The following is a 22,899-nucleotide window of genomic DNA, read 5'->3' as shown; positions in this document are numbered from 1 at the left end:
CTACGTCACAGACAAGACGCCTATTAGAGTTTCCCAACACCGTTGGGGGGGGGGGGGGGGGGGCAACGGTCTTTTAAACTTTATTCCTTGAATTAGTAAGAAATAACATGTTTTCTGACGATCAATAAACACAAGTTAGGAACTCAAACTCCACTGTATTTATTTGACACTTTCATAGAGCTGGTGTTTAGCCTTTAAAGATTTTGAATCTTTGTTATGACTGATGCAACCAAGTAAATATAATACCCATAGCTGGTACATCTAAAACGTGTCAATATTGGTTGTAATATATTTAAGAAAATTCACAATTCTATTGTCTTATATGAAAAGATTTTCCCTCCATTTGTAATTAAGTTTTGCCATGACAGACAGGGAACAGTACACATTACTGAACCTCAAGCTCCAAATTAGATTGATTCAGAGTATGCTATATGTAAATACATAAACGTTTGTAGAAGGTGCTCAACTTCTCACTGAAGCAGATTCATCAACTGCATTCAAATCTCCACATCATAGGATTCATTTTTGTCCAATGTAGTATTTTCCTTAATTATAACAAAAACAAGGACTATACCTTCAAATGTGTTTATTGGGAAAGAGAAAGACAGACAATGACTACATATTAAAAGTGAAAGGAAAGACATGGTACAAGTTTAATGCAACAGATCGAATGTATGCAATTTACAAAAAAATGACCAGTAGAATATATAGCCTCAGAAGAAAGTTAGGCTTCAATGCATGCAATTAAAAAAGCAATTTTACAGCCTTGCAACACTTTAAAAAAAAAACTATAAAAAGCAGAATAAAGATAAGCTATGTACAAATTAACCCCATAGATCTCTACATGCGGAAGCGATCAGAGAAGTTTGGTGATTGCGGCACTGTGAGCGTGGCCTCGCTGTGTTTCAACTCCACAGGTTTGTAGCGTCTGACTGGTTGGGCTTTATGCACCTGCAGACAATTCAAGTTGAGGGAGACAAAGCAATTCAGGACATGCTCAACCAACCCAAGGCCACACATTACAAATAAATATTTTTGTTTGAGTATTCATAGATTTACCTGTTCTTGTCTTAATCTGGCAATTTCCTCTTTCTCATGTTCCTCTTTTTCTCTGGCCAGCTGCTCTTCCATCTGCACCTTCAGGGCCTCCTTCTCCTTCAGCGCACGTTCAAATTCCAGCCGCTCTTTAGCCCGCCGTTCCGTAGACAGCTGAAAACCTTCAGTAACTGCAGAATCGGTAGTATTGGCTTGAGAAAGTGCCAAAAGATTTAAAAGTGGACCAAAATAAAGTGGTCAAGTGAAGGAGGAAATTAACAAAAAGGTGGGAGGAAGCAAAATAAGGTGGAAAGTTAAGTGCAAGAAGATCGACATGGACGAACACAGCTAATGAACCCCAGGGGAGTAAGAATAAGCAAGAGTGTGTGTGAAGTAAACGGTCAAATGCGAACCCTTGTGCACAGACAGATGTATGAAAACATACCTAAAAGGGAGCGATTCTCCTTCTTTGGTACAAAAGGCTCCTTGTTTGCAACTGCGTTGGGCCGTGCCTTGAAGCACGCTGCCTCTGCCTGTTGCTTCAGCTCGTCTTTCACCTAAGAAAAAAGGTTGCTATGTGGTTATATCGCCCACTTCAATATCCCAGCAGGAATAATGCTGTACCAAAAACATCCAACCAGTTTCAGAACTCACCATCTGTTCCCAGCGTTCACTCTTAGCAGCTCCACGCTCATCAACAGCCAGCTTGAAAGGAGCTGGTTTGGTGGGCTCAATTACTTTCTTATCAGGAAGATTCACCTCATGGAAGTCTGGAAGTGGGCGAGCCTTGAACTTGGGTGCCTGGAAAAATAAGGGAAGACTGTTAAGCCTATAATTGAAGGTAAGACGGTTATATGCAGTCTCTAGGGAATGTTACTGCTCTTAAATCAAAACCCAATATGTACCTCCTCATTTCTCAGCTCTTCCAGTCGCTTCTCCTTCTGTGCTTTACGCTGCTGCTCCCGCTGCTCAAACGAGAAAGGACAGACTTCCACATGGTTCTTCACTGCAGGTTTGGGGTGGAATGGCAAGTAGTGGGGCACAGGAAGTGCCTTCAGTGGAGCTGGAGGCTTCTGCTGTGAATAAACATGGAGGAAAAGCTGTCAAATCCAACATTCAAAAAGTCTTTAAAACATACTTGGGTATAAACAGATTTGTCAGTTTATACCTCTTCTGTTTTGTGTTCTATACGAACACGGTTCTTGAGAGCAAATGCGGGAGACTCTGGGACTGTGGGGTTCAACACTTTCTTCTCTGGGACACCCTAAGAAATGCAAAACAACACCACAGTGGATCAGAAACAATCCATATTACTTAAAAAGCTACACGCTTGAGATGGGATTCTCTTACCACCACCTCTTCCAGGATTCGAGTGGGTAGAGGTCTGGGGTGAAAGGTGTAGTCCTCACGCTCCTCTGTCTTTTTGTTAGCATTTCGGTCGTGTAGCCGCTTCTCCACCTCCAGCTGGAAGCCCTCTGTGCGAGTTGCTTCCTTAGGTGCAGGCTTCTTGGGTGCTATAGCCCCTTCCAGAATCTTGCGGTTTAGCTCTAGTGCTTTGAATTTAAACCTGTTGAAAACATTGTGACTGTACAGTAAACAGTTTCAATATAATGTTTAATTCACCTCATGGAGTTTGACAAAACCCATATAAATATAAACAAAGCCTCAAAGCAATGAAGAGCATGTTCTCAAATCTTTACTGCATTGTGTTTAAACACCACTGGCATCAGTACACAATTTTAGGCAAGGAGAAATTACTGGTACATACTGCTGAAGTTTTTCCAATTCTTCAGCCTCAATCTCAGCAGCACTCTTCACCATGACAGGACGGCTCCTCTGACGGGTCAGCAGCTGAGGGGTCTGAGGATGAGTGATCTTAGGCTTTTCAGTCTTTGAGGGTGATGGGCCTACAAGGGAGAATAAAACGATGGATGTTGTTTGGGATACCAAATTATTTATAAAAGGGTACACTGCACATTTAAGTGATTAAGCCTCACCTCTTTCCTGACACCGTCGACTGCGTAGATGATAACGGGTTGGAGTGCGTTTCTGAAACTGTTCAACCTGTTGGGCCATGGGCACATAGGAACTAGTCTCATCCAGCTTTCTTTTGCTGCCTGTGGAGAGATTGAAAGGCTTGGGGATAGTGGTGCCCTTGGGAGCCTTTAACTGAAAGAAAAAAAAAAAAAAGAATTACAGCTTTATTACATGTATTTAATAAAGTCTGAAATTGTCATGACACCAACCCCACTGCAAAACAAAGCCAAGAATCATACTACACTTCATGCAACTATTTAAACTCTTTGCAAAGTATTACTCAACCTTGCTTTAACTGATAATAGGAAAACATTACATTCAAATTGATACTCACAGGTGAGGCAGGGTGTTTACGCAGTTGAGACATGAAGTCAGTCTCTTTGTAAGAAGCCTCCGTAACATCTGCCTGGTTTTTCAGCCTACCATCCGAGCGGAAGTTAAACTCTTTGGGAACGGTAGTGGACAGCACCTGCTTCTTTGGAAGATGACCTAGAAAATTGAGAAATTTGGTTTAGCATTTAATGTTCCATACCTGTTCATAAAGTACATAAAATGAGATGACAGCATTTGAGATCCAAAACATTTGTTACTTTAAGCGACACAACTCAAAAGCCTACACACTAGTAGTACAACTTCAAGCACAGCCAGGAGTTGAGTTTCTACTCACTGCCTGCGAGTGCCGCTTTGTAGCTGGCCTCGTTTCTCTTGCGCTGCTCAGCCACCTCCTTCTGTAGAGCCTCTATACGCTCCATCTCCTGCTGCAGTGTGCTCCTCTGCCTGCAGGACAAATTGCATCTTGAATGACAAACTAACATGAACTACAGAGTCATGTCCACAGTCATTAATGAGTTTTGTTCTTTTTTTTTTAACAAAAAGGACCTCCGGCTAGTAACAAGTTCTACGGTGGAATTAAGCCACCCCCGCACATGTAGAAGTTTAAAAAAACGTTACAATATACTGTACTTCCATCATATTAAAGGCCAAGCACCAGCGATATGAAAGTGTCAAACAAATAAATACAGTGGCATTTGAGTCCCTAACTTTTGTTTATTGATAGTCAGAAAACATGTTGTTATTTCTTACTAATTCAAGGAATAAGGTTTAAAAGACCCTACGCTCACTCCGTTATCTGTAGCTCATTTCACTGGTGCTTTTCCAACCATATGGGCATGTAAGGACACCAACGAAAGGTGTTCAAGAGCCTCTGTAACATGGAGGTAAACAGGGTAAGGACACTCACTTCGCCTGTTTTAGTTGGTGTTAGTTAACGTTAGCTTGACTCGCTAAACTCGGTGTCTCAGATTATACTCGGCTACGTAGCTGCATTACGGAGGTTTATAGTGTCGGATGAATTCGAGTTCGACTTCGATCACATTTACAAGAATAACGGTACCTCTACATTTGAGTTTAGCTTATTGCTAGGCTATTGTCATGAATAATGTTGGTTATTTAGCTAGATACTGTCATAACAGTCAGTTATAACGGTGTTTTACCGCGGCGTTGTTCAGCTGTTGTCCACCAGTGACGTCACACGGTTGCGTTCAAGAATTTCCGTAGCGAGCTCGGGTTTTTCCGTCAATTTAATAAAATTGCCAGTTTTAAAGCAAATTATGCTGCTATTTTCATTTTAATTCATACTTATATATGTCAGTAACTACAATAATGTGAAATATTCATGGAGGTCCATCAAGTGGTGCTTAGCCTTTAAGGCTTACACATGCTACCAGAAGGGGTTCCTTTCCAAACTAACTTTGCAACACTGTCACTCACTGGTTAGCAGTGGAGGTAGATGCAGCTGTAGATACAGAAGGCACAGGTGGTTTGTTCTTTAGTCTAACGCTGCTCCTCGCAGCAGCAGCACTACGGCGTACAGATCGTTGTCCTGTGGAACTCCTGTAGAAAGAAAATCATTTGGAGATTCAGGAATCAATGGGCACATTACAGTGTTGCAAAATGTCAGATTCCAGACAAAAATCATAATTCTCTGAAGTCAAACATTTGTGATGTAATTCTGACTCCACTGCAGCCATCAGTCAGAATGGGTGGTATACAATTACAAAAGCATGCCCTTTTATAAGCTTGAATGAATCAAGGTTATAATTTTTATAGAAATAAGCAATAAGTCCCATAAAGTGAGCATCACCCCAATATCTTCAAACCACACAACCATCAATATTGAAAAGACCATGTCACCAGTGATGCCTAATCATAACATCACCGCCAATGTTGTGCCCCTGTTCTTTGCAGGCTTGTTATATTTTACCTTCGCGGTTGCCGGAAAACTGTCCGTTTTGGAGTTGGAACTACTCTGCAAGCAGCAAAATTGACCATTGACTGAACGATCAAAGTGGGATGGAGGGGTAAAAAACATCAACGAAAGCATCTGAATTTAAAAGAGACTTACTTCCGCTTCTTCTTCACAGGTGGAGTTGTAGGAGCCTGGGGTCGCTCATTTTTAACTGCTGGACGCTTGGACACCCTGGGGAGCAAGTGTTCCAGAAAGAAGAGTGAAATGAAAGAAAAAGAGCAAAGCAGCATCACAAAGAGCCCAGTCCCAAAGCTGGGATATCAGAAAGAACATTCTGATGTCTCTTAAATACTGTCAACACATTTAAAGACAAACTATACTACGGCCAGTCTTGTACACCATACCTGCGTGGCTGTGCCGGAACATTCTTCTGACCCTGACCTGAAGCTGCAGTCGGCCTGCTGTTACCCCACGATGTTACAATATTAGACGGCTGTTCTATGGCGGTATTATCTGGAACATTAGTAGGGGAACCACAAATTTAACAAGAGAATAAGATCAATTGGATGCCTATGCAGGGCAAGATCCTGGTAATGCTTCACCGTACAACACATGAGAAAACACTTAAGTTGAAACCACCCCCACCCCACCCCGTTGAGCTTGTGTGCACTCATTGCCCCTAGTGTGTGGGAGTAAAAACTGCTAGTGCCCATTTGTATGTACATTCCTAACCCTAACACAGTTAAGTCTACATACAAAATTTCAAGTGAACATAAAGAGACACCATTGAGTTACCTGTAGTTGATTCCTCTACTTTTACCATAGGAGATACTATGGCTTTTGGCAGAGCTTCATTAGGTGTACCATCAAAAGGTTTTGGGACCCTCAGGGGAGTTGTGAGCTGATCCACTTCACCATTTGTGGGGGCAGCCATCAGGTCTATAAAAACAAGCCACGACATGATAAATTTAAAATGTATAGGTACTTTATTTAACTTTAGTAATCATTTCATTCTGATTATGTTTGCAATGGGTCCAGATCCTAACCTACCAGCCACAATGAATGAACACACTGTGGAAAGGGTGCCAGCTTTGTCACGCTCACATATGGACAATTTTTTATAGCCTCTCTACCTTTTGACACGCGTTTCTGTATTGTGGGGTGCCAAAAAAACAAGAACCACTGGCGGAAGCCCATGCTAACACACGGAGGCCACGCCAAACCTGTCACAGAACACAAGCCGAAATGAGGGCCCTGGAGCTGTGAAGCAGCGAAATTAAAGTTCCACTGTGCTCTGTATTTAACCCAATCCGTGCAGTGAAACACACGTTCACACAATAGTGAACACTAGGGGGCAGTGAGCACATGCCCAGAGCAGTGGGCCTCACCATGGGCTGCTCAAAGGCACTTCAGTGGCTTGCCAGCTCTGGGGCTTCCAGCTACAAGCCCAATTCCCTAACCACCAGGTCACAGCTGCCCCGTGGGGTAATTATTAAGTATAAAACTTAAAATTAGTGTATTTATATACCCTAACTTTAGACTAACGTAGCAAATTCAAGCTGCCATTTTAGTCTACAGTACATATGCATGTATATATGTTTACAAATCAATGCAGAGACGTCTGTAAACATTACTTGAATCAGATATAGTGTTGATTCCACTTTAGTGTTGTCATTAGGACACCCAGCAGTGGTAAGACACATCAATAAGTGGTCAAGATATCTAAAGGGGATTGATGCCAAATCTTTCACCCCAAAACATAAATGCAAACAAAACCATATTTGTAATAGGGGTAAAGGCAGGGCAGAGTATTTATATTAATAGTATATCCGTTGTAGAAAATGACGGCTGGCTCTGACCAACTTCTCTGCAGCAAGCCACTTCAAACTCCTGGAAACGTCTTTTACACCTTGGGGTTTAATGTGTGTACAACTGCATTAACATGCGCTAATGTGCCCTATAAGAGGCCTAATATGCTCCAAGGGGCCTGTGTGTGAAGGCAAGCTTGGGGCTCTGACTCTAAAATTAATAAAGTCAACGAATAACTCAAAAACCGTCAAGATAAGGTAAAACTGTGAAGCCAAATACCAAACCACTGGTCAGCATTATCTTCGGGATCCAAGTGAAAATCCTCCATAACATGAGACGGGGCGTCAAAGGCGTACGGATCTGCAGAGTCGCTTTGCTGCTGCACTTCCATCTTCTAAAGCCTTGAAGCGCACGCCTAAAGCCTGCAAACATACACAATATTACCTTCTCCAATTCAATACAAGACTGTACTCAAACACAGACAAGAAATTTTGATTATGTTTTTATAATTCTCCTTTCCACCTTAAATACAGTGATAGGCACATTCAAAGGCCTCTGGCGCCAGAACGTTAGTACTGCACCATTTAAGGTGGAACGAGGAATTCCAATAACAATCTGACTAAGAGGAAACGAACATCCGCGCAGTTCAACAACCAAACGGTAGCCACAATAAGCACTGAAAACTGACGTATAACGAAAACCACAGCACTGCGTTATTAATACATACCTTCAAAAGTTGACGTCCGCTCTTCCACAAAGAATACTTTAGCAAATATGACTAAAACGCCAAAGTGCCTCGTCTCCACTCCGAGTCCCAGAGCAGTAAATGGCTGCGGAACGTTTGAATATCAGCGCCGTTGGCATTGAGTTTAAAAAGCAACCAATCACAGAGCTAATAAGGACGGACTCGGTTTCTCATTGGGTGCAGTTGAGGTGACGTAAGAGGCGGCCGGTTTATCACGTGATCTGCCTGGTTTAAACACGGGACATTTAATCTGTACCATTGTTGTTTTGTCTGAACACAGGGGAATGGTGTATGCATTAAATTTTCTCATAGGACTCTGTAACCCTGACTTCTCAACATTATGTTCCTGAAAAATATGTTTTGGAAGTGTTTAAGTGCACAACACTAACCAGAATATCCAATATCTTAACTTTTACTATTTCTCGGCTGAAAACTTACCACAAAATAGAAGACATATATTAATTATCCAACACAAAGCTGAAGTAAAACAAAAGCACTATACACACCACACTCCTCACAGACAGTCACCCGGAGGAAACCCACGCGGACACGGGGAGAACACACCACACTCCTCACAGACAGTCACCCGGAGCGGGAATCGAACCCACAACCTCCAGGGACCGCTGTGTGACTGCGACAACTACCTGCTGAGCCACTGTGCCGCCCCTTGGAATATTTTAAGAATCTTTAAATAAAGACTTGGGATGGAAATAAACTTGATAGATTTTTAATGATAAGTAGTGCAAACATGATGTAGAAGATATAATCCGTGCATAATCAAAGTGTAAAAGCCATAATAAATCAAAGAGTAAAATAAAAAACTACAGTACAAGGTTGGACCCCGACGCGCTATATAATGCATGGAAGTAATTTTCAAGCATCTTAAAAAAAAAAAAAATTTACAAGGCAACATAAAAAAATACAGTAAACACTATGGGAAAATTGTTCTTCTTTAGTGTCCTACATCTTCTGGATCATGACCTGGAATTTACCTGGGAAGGGGAGAATGAGAAAAAAAGACATTTTTAAAAGATTTTTAAAAATGTAAAAGATTAGTTTAAGTAGTTTTTAAGCCAGTGGTCACCGACTCTTTTCCTGGGGAGTTCAGTTTGAAGGCTAAAATCAACCACATTTAATTTTGCTAGGCATCTCAAATTTACAGATCAAGTGATGATGATGATGATGTTAGGGTCACTGCTGGACTGACAATAGTCATCCAACCAAAAATATCATTCATTCATTATCTGTAAGCGCTTATCCAGTTCAGGGTCGCGGTGGGTCCAGAGCCTACCTGGAATCATTGGGCGCAAGGCAGGAATACACCCTGGAGGTGGCGCCAGTCCTTCACAGGGCAACACACACTCATACAAACATTCACTCACACACTCACACCTACGGACACTTTTGAGTCACCAATCCACCTACCAACATGTGTTTTTGGACTGTGGGAGGAACTTGGAGCACCCGGAGGAAACCCATGCAGACACAGAGAAAACACACCACACTCCTCACAGACAGTCACCCAGAGGAAACCCATGCAGACACAGGGAGAACACACCACATACCTCACAGACAGTCACCCGGAGGAAACCCACGCAGACACAGGGAGAACACACCAAACTCCTCACAGACAGTCACCCGGAGGAAACCCATGCAGACACAGGGAGAACACACCACACTCCTCACAGACAGTCACCCGGAGGAAACCCACGCGGACACAGGGAGAACACACCACACTCCTCACAGACAGTCACCCGGAGGAAACCCACGCAGACACAGGGAGAACACACCAAACTCCTCACAGACAGTCACCCGGAGGAAACCCACGCAGACACAGGGAGAACACACCACACTCCTCACAGACAGTCCCCCAGAGGAAACCCATGCAGACACAGGGAGAACACACCACACTCCTCACAGACAGTCACCCGGAGGAAACCCACGCAGACACAGGGAGAACACACCAAACTCCTCACAGTCACCTGGAATGGGATTTGAACCCACAACCTCCAGGTCCCTGGAGCTGTGTGACTGCGACACTACCAAAAATATCCTCTACCTAAATAATACCTGCTCCTGACCATTGAAGAGCAAGGGTGGAGCAACAGAAGGACTACAGACTGTAATGTAAATCTACAAAGTGCGTATATAATGTAAGTGGACAGTGAGTGTATAAGCACAGAGGAGGTATAATATCATGGCTGATCAGCATATAGTAATATAACATGCAAAATGTGTCATATCCATATCACGCAGCCCTAGAAACACACTCAAAATCCAGGAGAAGAGTTCAGCATCACTGCTAAAATGTGTGTGTATTTAAAGCTGATGAAAATCGTTCATACAAGCAGGCATGACGGACACTTCAGCAGTGACAATACTTTTCACACCAAGGTTGTGAAGTCCTCCCCTAACCAGGCCGCAGGTGAACGCCAAATACTGCAGTTAAGAAAAAGATAATTCAGTCATTAAACGCACTTTAAAATCAAAGTAAACTGTCTCTCAAGAACATTTCTCTTCAAACCTCTGTTTAATCTCTAGTGTATATATATGGTATTAAGCTCATGTACCTTTGGGGCATGCTCGAGATACTGTTTCCCAGAGGAGAGTTGAGTCAGCAGCCGAAACTTGTTATCTTGTAGGACGTAAATACCCTGCACAACATTTATACACATTACACAGTATATTTAGTATGAATATTTATATATTTCTAATTTTCACAGTAAACTTACTGTTATTTCCCCACAAATTAATTTTTGTAATTCTCTTTCTGTATTATGTGAATTTATGGGTGCTATGACAACAACCCACCACTTTATTGAATGATAAGCATGTCTCAGATCAATACACATTTTGACATCCTTTCCAAGTCTCGGCAGGGTTTTCATTTAAAGAGTGTGTTCTTGTTTAATCTGATGTTTCACTTGTTTTCAACCTCCATGCTATTTTCTGTGAATCTGAAAAACAACCAACCTGATGGTTTGTTCTTAGGTTATCAATCTGCTTCTTAAACACACACGTCCAGAAATCTTTACAGATGAATTTCATAACATCCAGCTCATCCTTAAAACGTGCCGTGTCTTTGGTGAACCTGTGAAGACGGAAATCATCAAACGAATCAGTCACGCTCGATCAGGTGCCGGTGTGACCCAGGTGAATTTTGCTTATGTGCTATTGTTTTTATAATAAACAAAGTAATTTAGTTTAGGATTATAATATTTGACCCATATCATGTTTAAAGGCCTACAAACAGGATTCCCTTTTAGTGGGTGCTGGTGTGGCACTGTTTTATGATCATTTATGCTCTTAAGTCCAGTGTTATGTCAGTGATAATGTGAGCAGATAATGTGTAACTTTTTAAAACAGTGAGGAGGATACCTGCCTTTCAATGAGTCCTTGTCCTACACGAAATCCCATGTTCTCCAGCTTGGAAACACACCGTCCATTTTCCTGACCATAGAACAATCAGGATAGAACATTTGAACAAAAAGCACTTATATGTTTTGTAAGATATAAATTAGAGCTGGGTGCAAATCAATATCACGATTATGATTAATGGACAATTGTTTTGGTTTTGTATTTTTGACTCTCGTATTTCAGTGATGAGGCTCGTACTGTAAAAATGCTCCAGTATTAAATATGGGATATGTTTTCTAATGTCACTGGGAGCTTGTTCCTCTCTTGTTTTTTGAGCACTGTTTATATTTGTTGTTTGACTGTGCTTTGGTCGCTGAAGCAGTTTTTTCTCTGTGTTTACATTTGACTTGTTTTTGTTTGTTGTCGTCTTTATTATAGTCAACACAGAGCATGCGCAAATCACAGACGCTGTTTTTTCTTTTGTATGAGCTGCTCAAGTCGTTTGGTCGGCCTCTGCATTTAGGTTGCTTCCATGTTGCAGACAGGGGCTGAATCACATGATAACAGCCTGGTAGCATGGTTTTAAAAGGGACAGTGCATGAACACACCGTGGAGACATAAGAGAATAATAAAAAAAAACAACAAGAACAGTTAAAATTGATCTAATCGATATAGACAAATTCATTCATTATCTGTAACCCTTATCCAGTTCAGGGTCGCGGTGGGTCCAGAGCCTACCTGGAATCATTGGGCGCAAGGCGGGAACACACCCTGGAGGGGGCGCCAGTACTTCACAGGGCAACACACACACATTCACTCACACCTACCGACACTTTTGAGTCGCCAATCCACCTACCAACGTGTGTTGTTGGACTGTGGGAGGAAACCGGAGCACCCGGAGGAAACCCACGCAGACACAAAGAGAACACACCACACTCCTCACAGACAGTCACCCGGAGCGGGAATCGAACCCACAACCTACAGGCCCCTGGAGCTGTGTGACTGCGACACTACCAAAAAGCTTTTGTTATTTTGATAATAAAGTCATACATATTACAGAATCTTTGTTTACAGTTGAATCTGAAGTGTTATGAATATGATTTGCAAAATTATGTTTTATATATTACTTTATTATTGGAATACTGACGTTTTCAAAACATTTGTGATTGTATTCTATAAATGTTACTACGACTGCATGTTACATTTATGACTATATTCACAAAATGTTATGCCTCTAACCTTGAAATGTTACAACTGTATTCTCGGAAAGATATTTCTCTATTCTCAAACTGTTACGACTATTTTGTTAAAATGTTACTACGGTATTTTGATGAGAATGTTATTATTGTATTAAAATGTAACGAATATATTCTCAGAATACTGACTTCATTGTCAAAATGTTACGACAGTATTTTAAAACGTTGCAACTCTACTGACATTGCATTCAGTTTGGAAATATCGACTTTAGGGTCTAAAGCTAGTGTTTGTTTAAACTGCGTGAATTCTGACCGTCTCTCCGCTCTCGGCGCTGTTCACATACTGGATCACTTCATTGTGGAGGAACTGAAACAGAGCCTCGTCTGCCATAACCGCGATTAAAACAGTCGAAGACTACTCTTAAATCATCTGCGACAACGTCCACGACGAGTTTACATTAATAACGTTACTGTCAATCTACAAAAGTCAGCATTTTCAGCCTGAAAACGAGGAGAAAGCAATTTAATAGAAACACAACAACACCGCCCTCTACGGCAGAGCAACAACAAGGGGTCCTCCTTCCGCTGCTTAGTCGCCCTTAGCTTTGCCCGTGTTTACCTCACATTTTAATTTTATGTAACGTACAAATGTCATAATAACAGTTAAACCAGGAACGTCAGGAAAATATACAGTGACCAGAAAAAATGATGTCCTATATTTTTAAATTTATTGTATCGAGGTTTTACGTCCTAAGTTGGACGTAAACGTAGTTAGATGTTGACTTAAGTATCTGCTTTCTGTTGATGTACTTTAATTTAAATAATTAAATTATTAAATTTTTTTAAAGGGTTTAGTATTATAAACACCATATTACTGAAAAATGACATAAACATTTAGCCTAAAATGTTGGTTAAAATTTTGAAATTTAATTTGAAATTTAATCTTAGGAGGGCGGGTTCGATTCCCGCTCCGGGTGACTGTCTGTGAGGAGTGTGGTGTGTTCTCCCTGTGTCTGTGTGGGTTTCCTCCGGGAGACTGTCTGTGAGGAGTGTGGTGTGTTCTCCCTGTGTCTGTGTGGGTTTCCTCCGGGAGACTGTCTGTGAGGAGTGTGGTGTGTTCTCCCTGTGTCTGTGTGGGTTTCCTCCGGGTGGCTCCGGTTTCCTCCCACGTTCCTATAGCACACGTTGGTAGGTGGATTGGCGACTCAAAAAAGTGTCCACCAGTGTGAATGTTTGAGTGTGTCACCCTGTGTAGGACTGGCGCCCCCTCCAGTGTGTGTTCCTGCCTTGCGCCCATTGATTGCGGGTAAGCTCCGGACCTACCGTAAAAGACAATGAATGAATGAATAAATTTGAAACAGGTGATTGTAATAATAGTTGCTTCAAAAGCAAAATTTCTCAAAAAAAGATTGAAATGGATCTGGATATTTTACTGTTTATACTGAAGAATGTGATTGAAAATGTCCAAAAATCTGGGGGAATTTTAGTGCCAAGCCCAATCTGAACTGTATCTCGAAGATGCGGAATATATATATATATATATATAATAGATACTATAATGGGGCAATTAATATTGATAATGATAATAATAAAGTAATAATGCCCCTAGAATTCCTAGAATAGGCCTTAACTATCTGATAGTAACAGCGACACCTTCAGGTTTCCTTCAAGTTCAAAACACTAAACACATTGGTCAGACTACAGGAGAAGCATTACAGTCAGATAAGAACAGTAAACCCATGGACCCCTAACAAGCTTAGAACAGAAAGGTAAAGTGGTCAGAGCACAGTGAGTTATACATAAATGTCCTGTACTTCCCACAAATCCCAGCACAAAATTGGAAAAAAAAAAAAAAAATAATGCCCCATTTGGGAAGAAATTATTTTTCAAGAATATTTTTATAAGGGAATTAATCTGCAGAGAAAACTATCTAAATGCTGAAAAGGGTATTTGAATGCACATAATAATCTAGGTTAAATTCACTGGTCCAACAGGCCATGATATTAATAATAAATGATGCCCACCATTAAAACAAGGGGCTCATGTGTGAATGATGAGAGATGGTGTCTAGAAGGGATCCAGGTGAATACAGTCTCTTTGAATCTTTGAACTTCAATGTAAAGTCTCATTTTCACACATCACATCCAACAGATACAGTGCGCAGTCCTAAAACACCCCATACACGGAGAGGGGGTACAGAAAATAACACAAGGTCTAACACTGAAGTCTAGAAGATGCTTTATTTCTCTGTCATCCATGAATCATCATATGATTTCAATCTCTTTTCCCTCAAAGTGTTAGTAAAACAAAAGTGAACAAAAGGCCAACTGAAACATAACAAGCGCCAATGTTGCGCATAATAAAGATGCAATACATCTTACTCCAGTTAGATAGCAACATAAAAACAGAAGTTTCTCTCACTGCGAGGTACAATACTCAAAGCTCTGAGGTAGTTACGTCTGAGTCCAAACACATCACAGTCCGGCCTGCTTCCACCCCTCGTCAAATGTACGAGCTGTGTTTAATGAATCTTCTTGCTGAGGGGAGGGAGTTTGGGATTTAAATGGAAATAGCCCCAACCACGCATCACAGTAACGGCAGAGGCCATTTAAACATCTGGAGCAGTAACGGCAACAGTACTAGAAAAATACTGCACATTTCCAAGTGGATAAAACAGTGTTTAACTGTGAAAATAGCTGTTAAATATGATAACGGACATCACTTAAAGGGAGATTACTTCCAAAACACCCTACAATATTTCTTGTTTTGAGGAAATTTTTCTGGTTTAAAGACCTGTAACCCTCCCTTCTGATGAGTTACATTAAAATTCAGAGGAACTACTAAAAGCCTGTGATATCTGACATATTTAATAGAGTTGTTTTATAGAATGCCAACTTTATTTAATTGTTTAATAGTGAATGCCCCTTTAAGAGTACATGAATCTCAAGTCATCTGCAAACACATTGTTTGAAAGTAGGGATGGACAAATACGTGACTTCTCAGCTGATGTCATTATCCTTCATTTAGAGATCTGCCAAAGCAGACGCTGATACGGGTTCATTATCGTTAATAAAATCCACACAGAGCGACTGAACCCACTTTTTTTCAAATGTAAATTTGTAATCATCAAGAAAATTAATGTTTAGAGGGTTACAAATGAAACTAATAGGAGATGTTTGGAGGTCAGTAGCCCAGTGTCACTTAACGTTCTGTTATTTAGAAACACAACAAATGCAGCATATGATATCAGCATTAATTATCAATCGATATAAAATCTCTCACAATATCAACTTGATTCCAGTTTTACTGAGTTATGAGGATTCCAGGGCTGCTTTTATGAGCACGTCAAAAAGTCTAAATCCAAACACCGGGTTCATGTTACATTGCAGTAGGCCTATCATTCTTAAAATCAGAAAGAGCAAAACTTTGCTTTGCTTTTTTTTTTGGATCTTCATCTTTGTCAGTGAACTCTACGGAATGAACAGAGAGAAATGAAGAGTTACAGGAAACCAGACAAACAAAAGTGTCTTCACTCTCAGTTGTAGTTCCACACACGTAGAAATACAACAGCACCTTTTTTTTTTTTTTAACTTTTACCTAAAAGGCTAAAAAAGAAAAATCAATAGGAATATGATCTAACTTTCGCTAAAGCCTCACGCTAATTTTCTCACAACTTACTTTCATTACTAATGAAAGGCACTCTAAAACAATCCCCACTGGATTATTGTACTCTACACGTACTATTCACATTGGGATTCGTTTTGCTTCTACAGTCAATATCATAGTTCTCCGGAAGAGGAGTCCACTAAAAGAGGTAGGTTATGTACGGTGTGTAAAGGCTGCAAGTTGGGATGTAAATAAGACCACAGTTCAAACTGACTTTTAGTCAAGGAAGTGCTTCTGACTGGAAAAAGTGCTTCATTTTAAAATGGAGAACACTGTGATAATCTTTTTTTTTTTTTCCAAAAAGAAAATAATGAGGTATTTCTTCAAATGCTGAGCTCTCTGTAAATGGATCTAAATGAAATCATCAATCACTACAATCAAATACAAGGAATTTCTACTAAGAAACAGAAAATGTTATCTAATACTGAAAAACTATTCTAAAAACTTCTATTCAAACTAGAGCAAATGCTGCACAAATCATCATCATCATCATCATCTTATCCTACAGAAATTATACTAGCAGTTTCTGCAATGTACAGGTCAAACCAAACAACTCAGGTACATTGTTTTGTGTTCAAGCCATTTGGCAATGTTATAAAGGAGCCTCCAAATCAGTTCGGGATGGTGATGCATCCCCGTGTCACTACTGCTGGAAGGCCTGATGGAATCGAGGTAGAGTAGGAGAGAAACCAGACAGCTGGTTTAAATGCCCTGAGGCCTGAGGCTCATGCAGTGGCTGAGGCTGAAAAGAGGTGAGTGGCCCAGAGAGCTGAGAGGTAGAGGTATGGGAGCCGGCTGTGGTGGTGGTGGAGTATCCCATCACGAGACCTCCAGAACTCAAGGGGGTGCTGTAAGGCGGAAGGCTGAAGGGCAGGAAGCCTAGGAGATGAGAGAGGTCCATGTTGGCAGTGGGAGGCGAAGGCTCGGCTGCGGCGAAGGTGGAGTTCCTGAGGGTGAAGTGGGCAGACTGATTTCCTAGACTGTCTGGAAGGAGGTCTCCGGGTCTGGAGGCGGAGGTGGCGACCGAAGCTTGCGGAGGCATCGGCCCACACTGGAGCTCCGTCAGGAAGTTCTCCATCTCAGCCTTCAGGTATGAGGTAGCAGAGCTGGGCTGGTATCTGTTAGCTTCTTGGTACTGCTGTGGCTGGTGCTTGCTTGGCTCAAGGTAGCAACCCACACCCATTGGGCTGGACAGGGGGCCAGGCACTAAAGAATGATGGTGACTGACCCCTGAGGTAGTGGCACTCTGCAGGCCTTGGGGGTTGAACATTCCCATGGAAAAGGCTTCTGAAGCATCCTTGGGAGATCCAGAAGGGCACATGGTGGGGCTGGGCTCTTCTTTCACTCCGCTGGGAGGCACGGAGGTGAGGGTGTCGAGCTCCTGGGCGTGGCTCTTCTTCAGGTGGCGCGTGAGGTGGTCTCTGCGGCCAAAACGCTGGGCGCATCGAGGGCACAGGAAGTCCCTCCTGCCCGTGTGCACCACTGCGTGACGCCTCACGTCTTTCCGAGTGAAGAAGCGGCGGCCGCACCTTTCGCACTGGTGCTTCCTCTCCCGCACCACACCCCCTGGAGGAGGACGTCCGGTGTGTGTGCTCAGGTGCTCGAGCAGAGTCGGCATGCTCTCAAAAACCTGACGGCAAACTTTACAGGTGAGGTCCCCGCCGACCGAGGTGGCATGAGTGGCCACGTGGCGTCTCAGGCCCAGGCGAGTGTTGTAGTGTTTACCGCACTCTTCGCACTGCAGCTCCTGCTTGTTGGAATCGTGAGTCTGCAGGTGGCTGTTCAGCTGCTCCTTCCCATGAAACATTGTCTCATATCCTGCACATCTAAGAAAAGCCAAAGAAGGTCGGATTTAATTCAGAGCACAACATGGGTCCTCTGGGGTATCTACAATTAGATATAACAGATAAAGTCCGATCAAAGCTATGTTAATATAACAAATTACCAGGGGCATTCATTATTAAACAGCTTCCTACTTTGACTCTCTGTACCAGGAATACAGGAACTGAGCCAAAGCTAAAGCCAACGTAAATGCCTACAATTTCTTATTTAGATATAGACGCATTACATATACACACTGACACTCACAGATTAATGCATTGCTAACTGTATCTTAGATTTAAAGTCATAGAGGTCAGATGGCAGACAAATAAAGGACGTTTGTCATCCAATTAATGCAATTAATGTCACTAAATATCTGTTTGAAATACTGGTCAAACGTTAGCATCTGTCTCTACTGATATTATTTTAAACAACAGAACCTCATATGAGTCTTGTGTTATTGAACAAATGAATGAAAGTAATAAATTCAGATCAATAATATTTAATACAATTTTACCCCTTAAACTACAACTTAATTACAAAAGAATAAACACTGAGTCAATAAGATCATGTGAATAATCATTTCAAACATTGAAAGCCCTGAAATACAAAACCGTTTTAAAAACAACTTGCATCTCTTAATAATCGTAGTGATTTTTATGCCAAACAAGTACAGACCTTTTCTATTGAAAACAACAAAAAGCCACACATACCAGAGATCCAACTCTGATACATATGTTCTGTTCAGACGGCAGGTAGTTTGTGCTCATATTCAGTGTCCTGCACAAAAACACAGACACAAAAAGAGGTTGTTGCGTAAAGAAGACAGTTAAGAGAAAGTTTCCATTCAGCCACATGGTTTGTTACTAAGCCACAACACGCTTTCTGAACCTGAGATATTATATGCTGAAGAGTGCAATTATCCTACGACCATTGTGTAGACGTTTTACTTCATGTAACCTCAATTTAAACGGTTGCCTCGGGCTATTGAGGTGATTACACTGCTTTTATTTTTAATACAGAAGACGTTTTGTGCCAGAATGGTTCACACATGGATCTTACAGGTACACGCATTTACAATCTGTTAAAGTCTACTGTGGTTCACGTGCTTTTACCTCATCTTATTAACATTTCAGGAATGTTAACATTTGCTGATTAACTCAGGTCATTAAAAAATAATTATAAGATTTTAGATTAGATTAGACTCAACTTTAATGTCAAGTACAGGGCCAATTTTAGTTCACATTTCAAGGTTTTTTTTTACATACGTCATATACAAAGTTAACCATCAGTAATTAACATTCATCTGCTTTGACAGTATTTATTTACAATCATTTCAGAAGCTGTTCTAATGTTTAATATTTCACAACTTAAGTTTCAAGATACACCTTAATTAATTAGTTATTAATTAGTTAATATTGAGTATTCACACGAAATGGAAACGACTTTTTTTTTTTTAATTAAACATCATTAAAATGTTGGCTAAATTCAGTGCTATATAAAACTGATATAAAATGTACACATTTATATAAAACTACTGTATGTATTTTTGTAACATTTGGAATAATATATAGCTAACTGACAAAAATCTGTTACATAATCCTCTTTAATTTAAAAAATGTATTTAGCTATAAATTATTACTATCTCCAAACATGCTAATTTTTAATTTATTATTTTAATTTTATTAAAAAATAATTGAATAAAGTGACTGTGAAACGGGAAGGCTGACATTTAACGCCTAATGAGTAGAAAATTAACAGAATTAATCCATAGTAAATGATATTTATGTAGTACTTCAGGGTTAATTTATTATTTTAGAAAGTCTGTGCTCTTAGTCAGCAGAAGACTGAGCTCTGCACCATCAACCGCTTTTCATCACGCAGCGCGAATACACACACAACCAGGGTCCAGTAAAACGGCCGAACCACAGGTTCAGTAAACTACATCCTCCCTGAGAGGATTCCTCGCAATTAAATGCCGTGTAGTCCTGAAAACAACGTATATTTCCCTTTAAAAAACCGTTTATTCGTGCACCCTCAGTCCCAGAGGGAACAGCAACATTTCCACGCCTCTTAACTTTAAAAATTAACCACATTTAGAAGTCTAAAAGTCAAACTAATCCAGCGGGTTTAACTCTTAACCCGCTCTTAACTCTAAACACCCTGCATTAATAAAGCCAGTCTGGCGCTCACCCCCAAAACTTTAAAGCGCCGTCGCTCAAGTCCACATTCTGGCCCTCATTACTCCAGCAAACGCGCCCCAAAGTCGCAATTAACACCGTTCTCGCGCCATCGCGGCCGTAGTCCGTCCGAAACGTGCCACAAAAGCGAGTTTAACGGCGTTTTTCTGTAATTTCTATACTTTTTCCCTAGGCCCCTAACTCTCTCCCCCTCTAAACACAGCAGCAGCTCTCCAGCTCAAGAGCGCGTGCATTGTGGGAACGTGACGTCACACAGAGCCCCGGCCAGAGGGTTAGGGTTGGAGTTGAGAGAGGGGGGGGGGGATTTTTTTCTTGAGGGGGAGGCGGGGAGCTCATATTTTTCTAATTTTGCAAAGTTTTCTCAGGCACAGCTTTTAGTCACGAAAACAAGAATCCTGTGATGTTTTTGCACACCTGAGACCACTCTTGAACAAAATTCACAACGTATTTTGTATTTGTAGTGTGGGTAAATATGAGAAAGGAAAGGGGATGAAAGTTAAAATAAATCGTATCTGCCGTTTTTGTAAGAGTAATTCACTTTTATTAAAGTCCCTCGATAAAATCCCGCAAAAACAGTTCTAACCATATTCAAATGTTTCCCAATTCCATGGCTTTCAAATATATCTCTGCACCTTCGACTTCGTTCTGCACACGTATTCCCAAACTACAACTTCATCTCCAGTAGCTCGAAAGGCCCTGCCCCAAAAGATTAGTCCCTTAGGTTTATGACGTATGAAACGCTGTCTGTCTGAATTTGCCATTTTTAAACTTTCTTTAGAACACTGCAGTTTCAAAGTGAAAATACGGCTAATTTCGTTAAAACAATACCACACGGACATGGTAACAAGAACAAACGCTGTCGTCTTTAATGACTGAATTATAATAACGGGGCTGACATTTTAAATCTTTAAATTTAATAAATTAATCAGTGAACAATAAAAATACACCTTCAGGAAATTCAGATGTTGCAATTAATTCTTTCTCAGATAATTCACAGAGGTATGTACCATAGGATTATTACAGAACATCATGCTGTAGAGGGTTTATTAATGTTTTAATGTATTCAGCTGAAATAAGGATAGTTGGATTAAAATAAAATAATATAAAAAATCTCCCCCATACTCTTTAAATATGAAATTATTATTAAATATGAAGGTAATGTTTATTTCTCATACCTGTACATTGCAGCTTGTTCTAAAAACAATTTTAAGACGTTAAACTATGTGTTAATTAGGCGAATAAACAGACTCATTTTAAAGAATATTTAGAAGGATGGACACTAACAAAAAACTTTAACAATAGATTATGAAAATATTTATTGTTATATAATCATCTAGCTGCATTCTGTGTTTGTGTCTTTTCAGGATGAAATCTGTAATTCCTGGTCTGTGTAAAGGACTGAATTTCCTCTGTCAGCACTGAGTATGGAATTTAAGTTAAATTTTATCCAGTTAGTTTAAATATTGAACAAACAAAATTATTAGCTTGTTTTTGTGTGGCTCTTATAGTGTTTTTTAATACAATTTAACACCAACCATGAATAAATTTTATGAATCAGAAAATGATAAATAAAAATTGTGTTTTAACTTTAGATGACCATAGGTAGTGGATGTGTATATAACATTGTAATGGCAATATTATAAGAGAAATATGTGGTATGCATTTGCTATAAACAACAAATTTCACATATCATACTGACTGTTAACAATGGAAGTAATTTTATATACAGGAAATAACATTCTAATTACTGATAATTAATTTAATATCAAGAATTGTGTAATAATAATAATAATAATAATATTATGATATAGGTTAATTCTGAAAATTGAGGTTTGTATAATATATATAAACATTTTAAATTCAGTTTTAGATTTATATTTGACTTAACCCTTTATTATTCAAGTAGATTATTCATTCATTCATTATCTGTAACCCTTATCCAGTTCAGGGTCGCGGTGGGTCCAGAGCCTACCTGGAATCATTGGGCGCAAGGCGGGAATACACCCTGGAGGGGGCGCCAGTCCTTCACAGGGCAACACACACACACACACACCTACGGACACTTTTGAGTCGCCAATCCACCTACCAACGTGTGTTTTTGGACTGTGGGAGGAAACTGGAGCACCCGGAGGAAACCCACGCGGACACAGGGAGAACACACCACACTCCTCACAGACAGTCACCCGGAGGAAACCCACACGGACACAGGGAGAACACACCACACTCCTCACAGACAGTCACCCGGAGGAAACACACGCGGACACAGGGAGAACACACCAACTCCTCACAGACAGTCACCCGGAGGAAACCCACGCGGACACGGGGAGAACACACCACACTCCTCACAGACAGTCACGCGGAGGACACCCACGCGGACACGGGGAGAACACACCACACTCCTCACAGACAGTCACCCGGAGGACACCCACGCGGACACGGGGAGAACACACCACACTCCTCACAGACAGTCACCCGGAGCGGGAATCGAACCCACAACCTCCAGGTCCCTGGAGCTGTGTGACTGCGACACCTACCTGCTGCACCACCGTGCCGCCAAGTAGATTACCTTTTGTCTAATTTTCTCAGAAATGTATATTTAATGTTTTTTTTCCCTGGAAATCTCATTTCAAACAATGAATACATTACAAAAATAACCTGATACTCATTCTTTAAAAAATGCCCAAAGTAAAAATTTTAGAATAGGTATGTACATGTGTGGATAACACCACAGTTAATCTAAATTCTACAATTATTCCCATAGATAGAGACTCATAGCTTCCTTCA

General features: G+C 40.8%; 3 protein-coding genes across 6 annotated transcripts; all 3 read right to left on the bottom strand.

Annotated features, from left to right (window-relative positions):
* Nucleotides 1–578: 578 nt before the first annotated feature.
* On the bottom strand, nt 579–8,008 carry tpx2 (TPX2 microtubule nucleation factor). 3 transcript variants are annotated; one of them, XM_066671701.1, is made up of 17 exons: nt 7,857–8,008; nt 7,409–7,551; nt 6,116–6,259; nt 5,725–5,833; nt 5,477–5,551; nt 4,843–4,965; nt 3,740–3,849; nt 3,407–3,561; nt 3,033–3,204; nt 2,804–2,942; nt 2,386–2,602; nt 2,204–2,299; nt 1,941–2,111; nt 1,690–1,836; nt 1,481–1,592; nt 1,060–1,247; nt 579–951 (listed from the first exon to the last, which is right to left on the bottom strand). In XM_066671701.1, the coding sequence occupies exons 2-17, from the start codon at nt 7,518–7,520 to the stop codon at nt 841–843; spliced, it is 2,181 nt and encodes a 726-aa protein (XP_066527798.1). In that variant the 5' UTR covers nt 7,521–7,551; nt 7,857–8,008; the 3' UTR covers nt 579–840. The 3 variants fall into 3 exon arrangements, with proteins under 3 accessions (XP_066527798.1, XP_066527800.1, XP_066527799.1); XM_066671703.1 differs by having other exon boundaries at nt 1,060–1,226; XM_066671702.1 differs by having other exon boundaries at nt 1,941–2,108.
* Nucleotides 8,009–8,573: 565 nt separating this feature from the next.
* On the bottom strand, nt 8,574–13,009 carry trappc6b (trafficking protein particle complex subunit 6B). The gene is made up of 6 exons (XM_066671464.1): nt 12,741–13,009; nt 11,257–11,324; nt 10,848–10,965; nt 10,445–10,528; nt 10,220–10,313; nt 8,574–8,866 (listed from the first exon to the last, which is right to left on the bottom strand). Exons 1-6 carry the CDS (start codon nt 12,816–12,818, stop codon nt 8,835–8,837), a joined length of 474 nt encoding a protein of 157 aa, XP_066527561.1. The 5' UTR covers nt 12,819–13,009; the 3' UTR covers nt 8,574–8,834.
* Nucleotides 13,010–14,692: 1,683 nt separating this feature from the next.
* plagx (pleiomorphic adenoma gene X) lies at nt 14,693–20,328 on the bottom strand. Of its 2 annotated transcripts, none has more exons than XM_066670160.1 (3): nt 20,108–20,328; nt 18,593–18,694; nt 14,693–17,919 (listed from the first exon to the last, which is right to left on the bottom strand). In XM_066670160.1, exon 3 carries the CDS (start codon nt 17,898–17,900, stop codon nt 16,737–16,739), a length of 1,164 nt encoding a protein of 387 aa, XP_066526257.1. In that variant the 5' UTR covers nt 17,901–17,919; nt 18,593–18,694; nt 20,108–20,328; the 3' UTR covers nt 14,693–16,736. The 2 variants fall into 2 exon arrangements, with proteins under 2 accessions (XP_066526257.1, XP_066526256.1); XM_066670159.1 differs by having other exon boundaries at nt 18,628–18,694.
* Nucleotides 20,329–22,899: the final 2,571 nt, after the last annotated feature.

This window comes from Hoplias malabaricus, chromosome 5 (genome assembly GCF_029633855.1).
Source record: "Hoplias malabaricus isolate fHopMal1 chromosome 5, fHopMal1.hap1, whole genome shotgun sequence".
In the NCBI taxonomy this organism is placed as follows: domain Eukaryota; kingdom Metazoa; phylum Chordata; class Actinopteri; order Characiformes; family Erythrinidae; genus Hoplias; species Hoplias malabaricus.
Note: the sequence above shows the minus strand (reverse complement) of the source record. Positions and strands in the feature narration are given on the sequence as shown.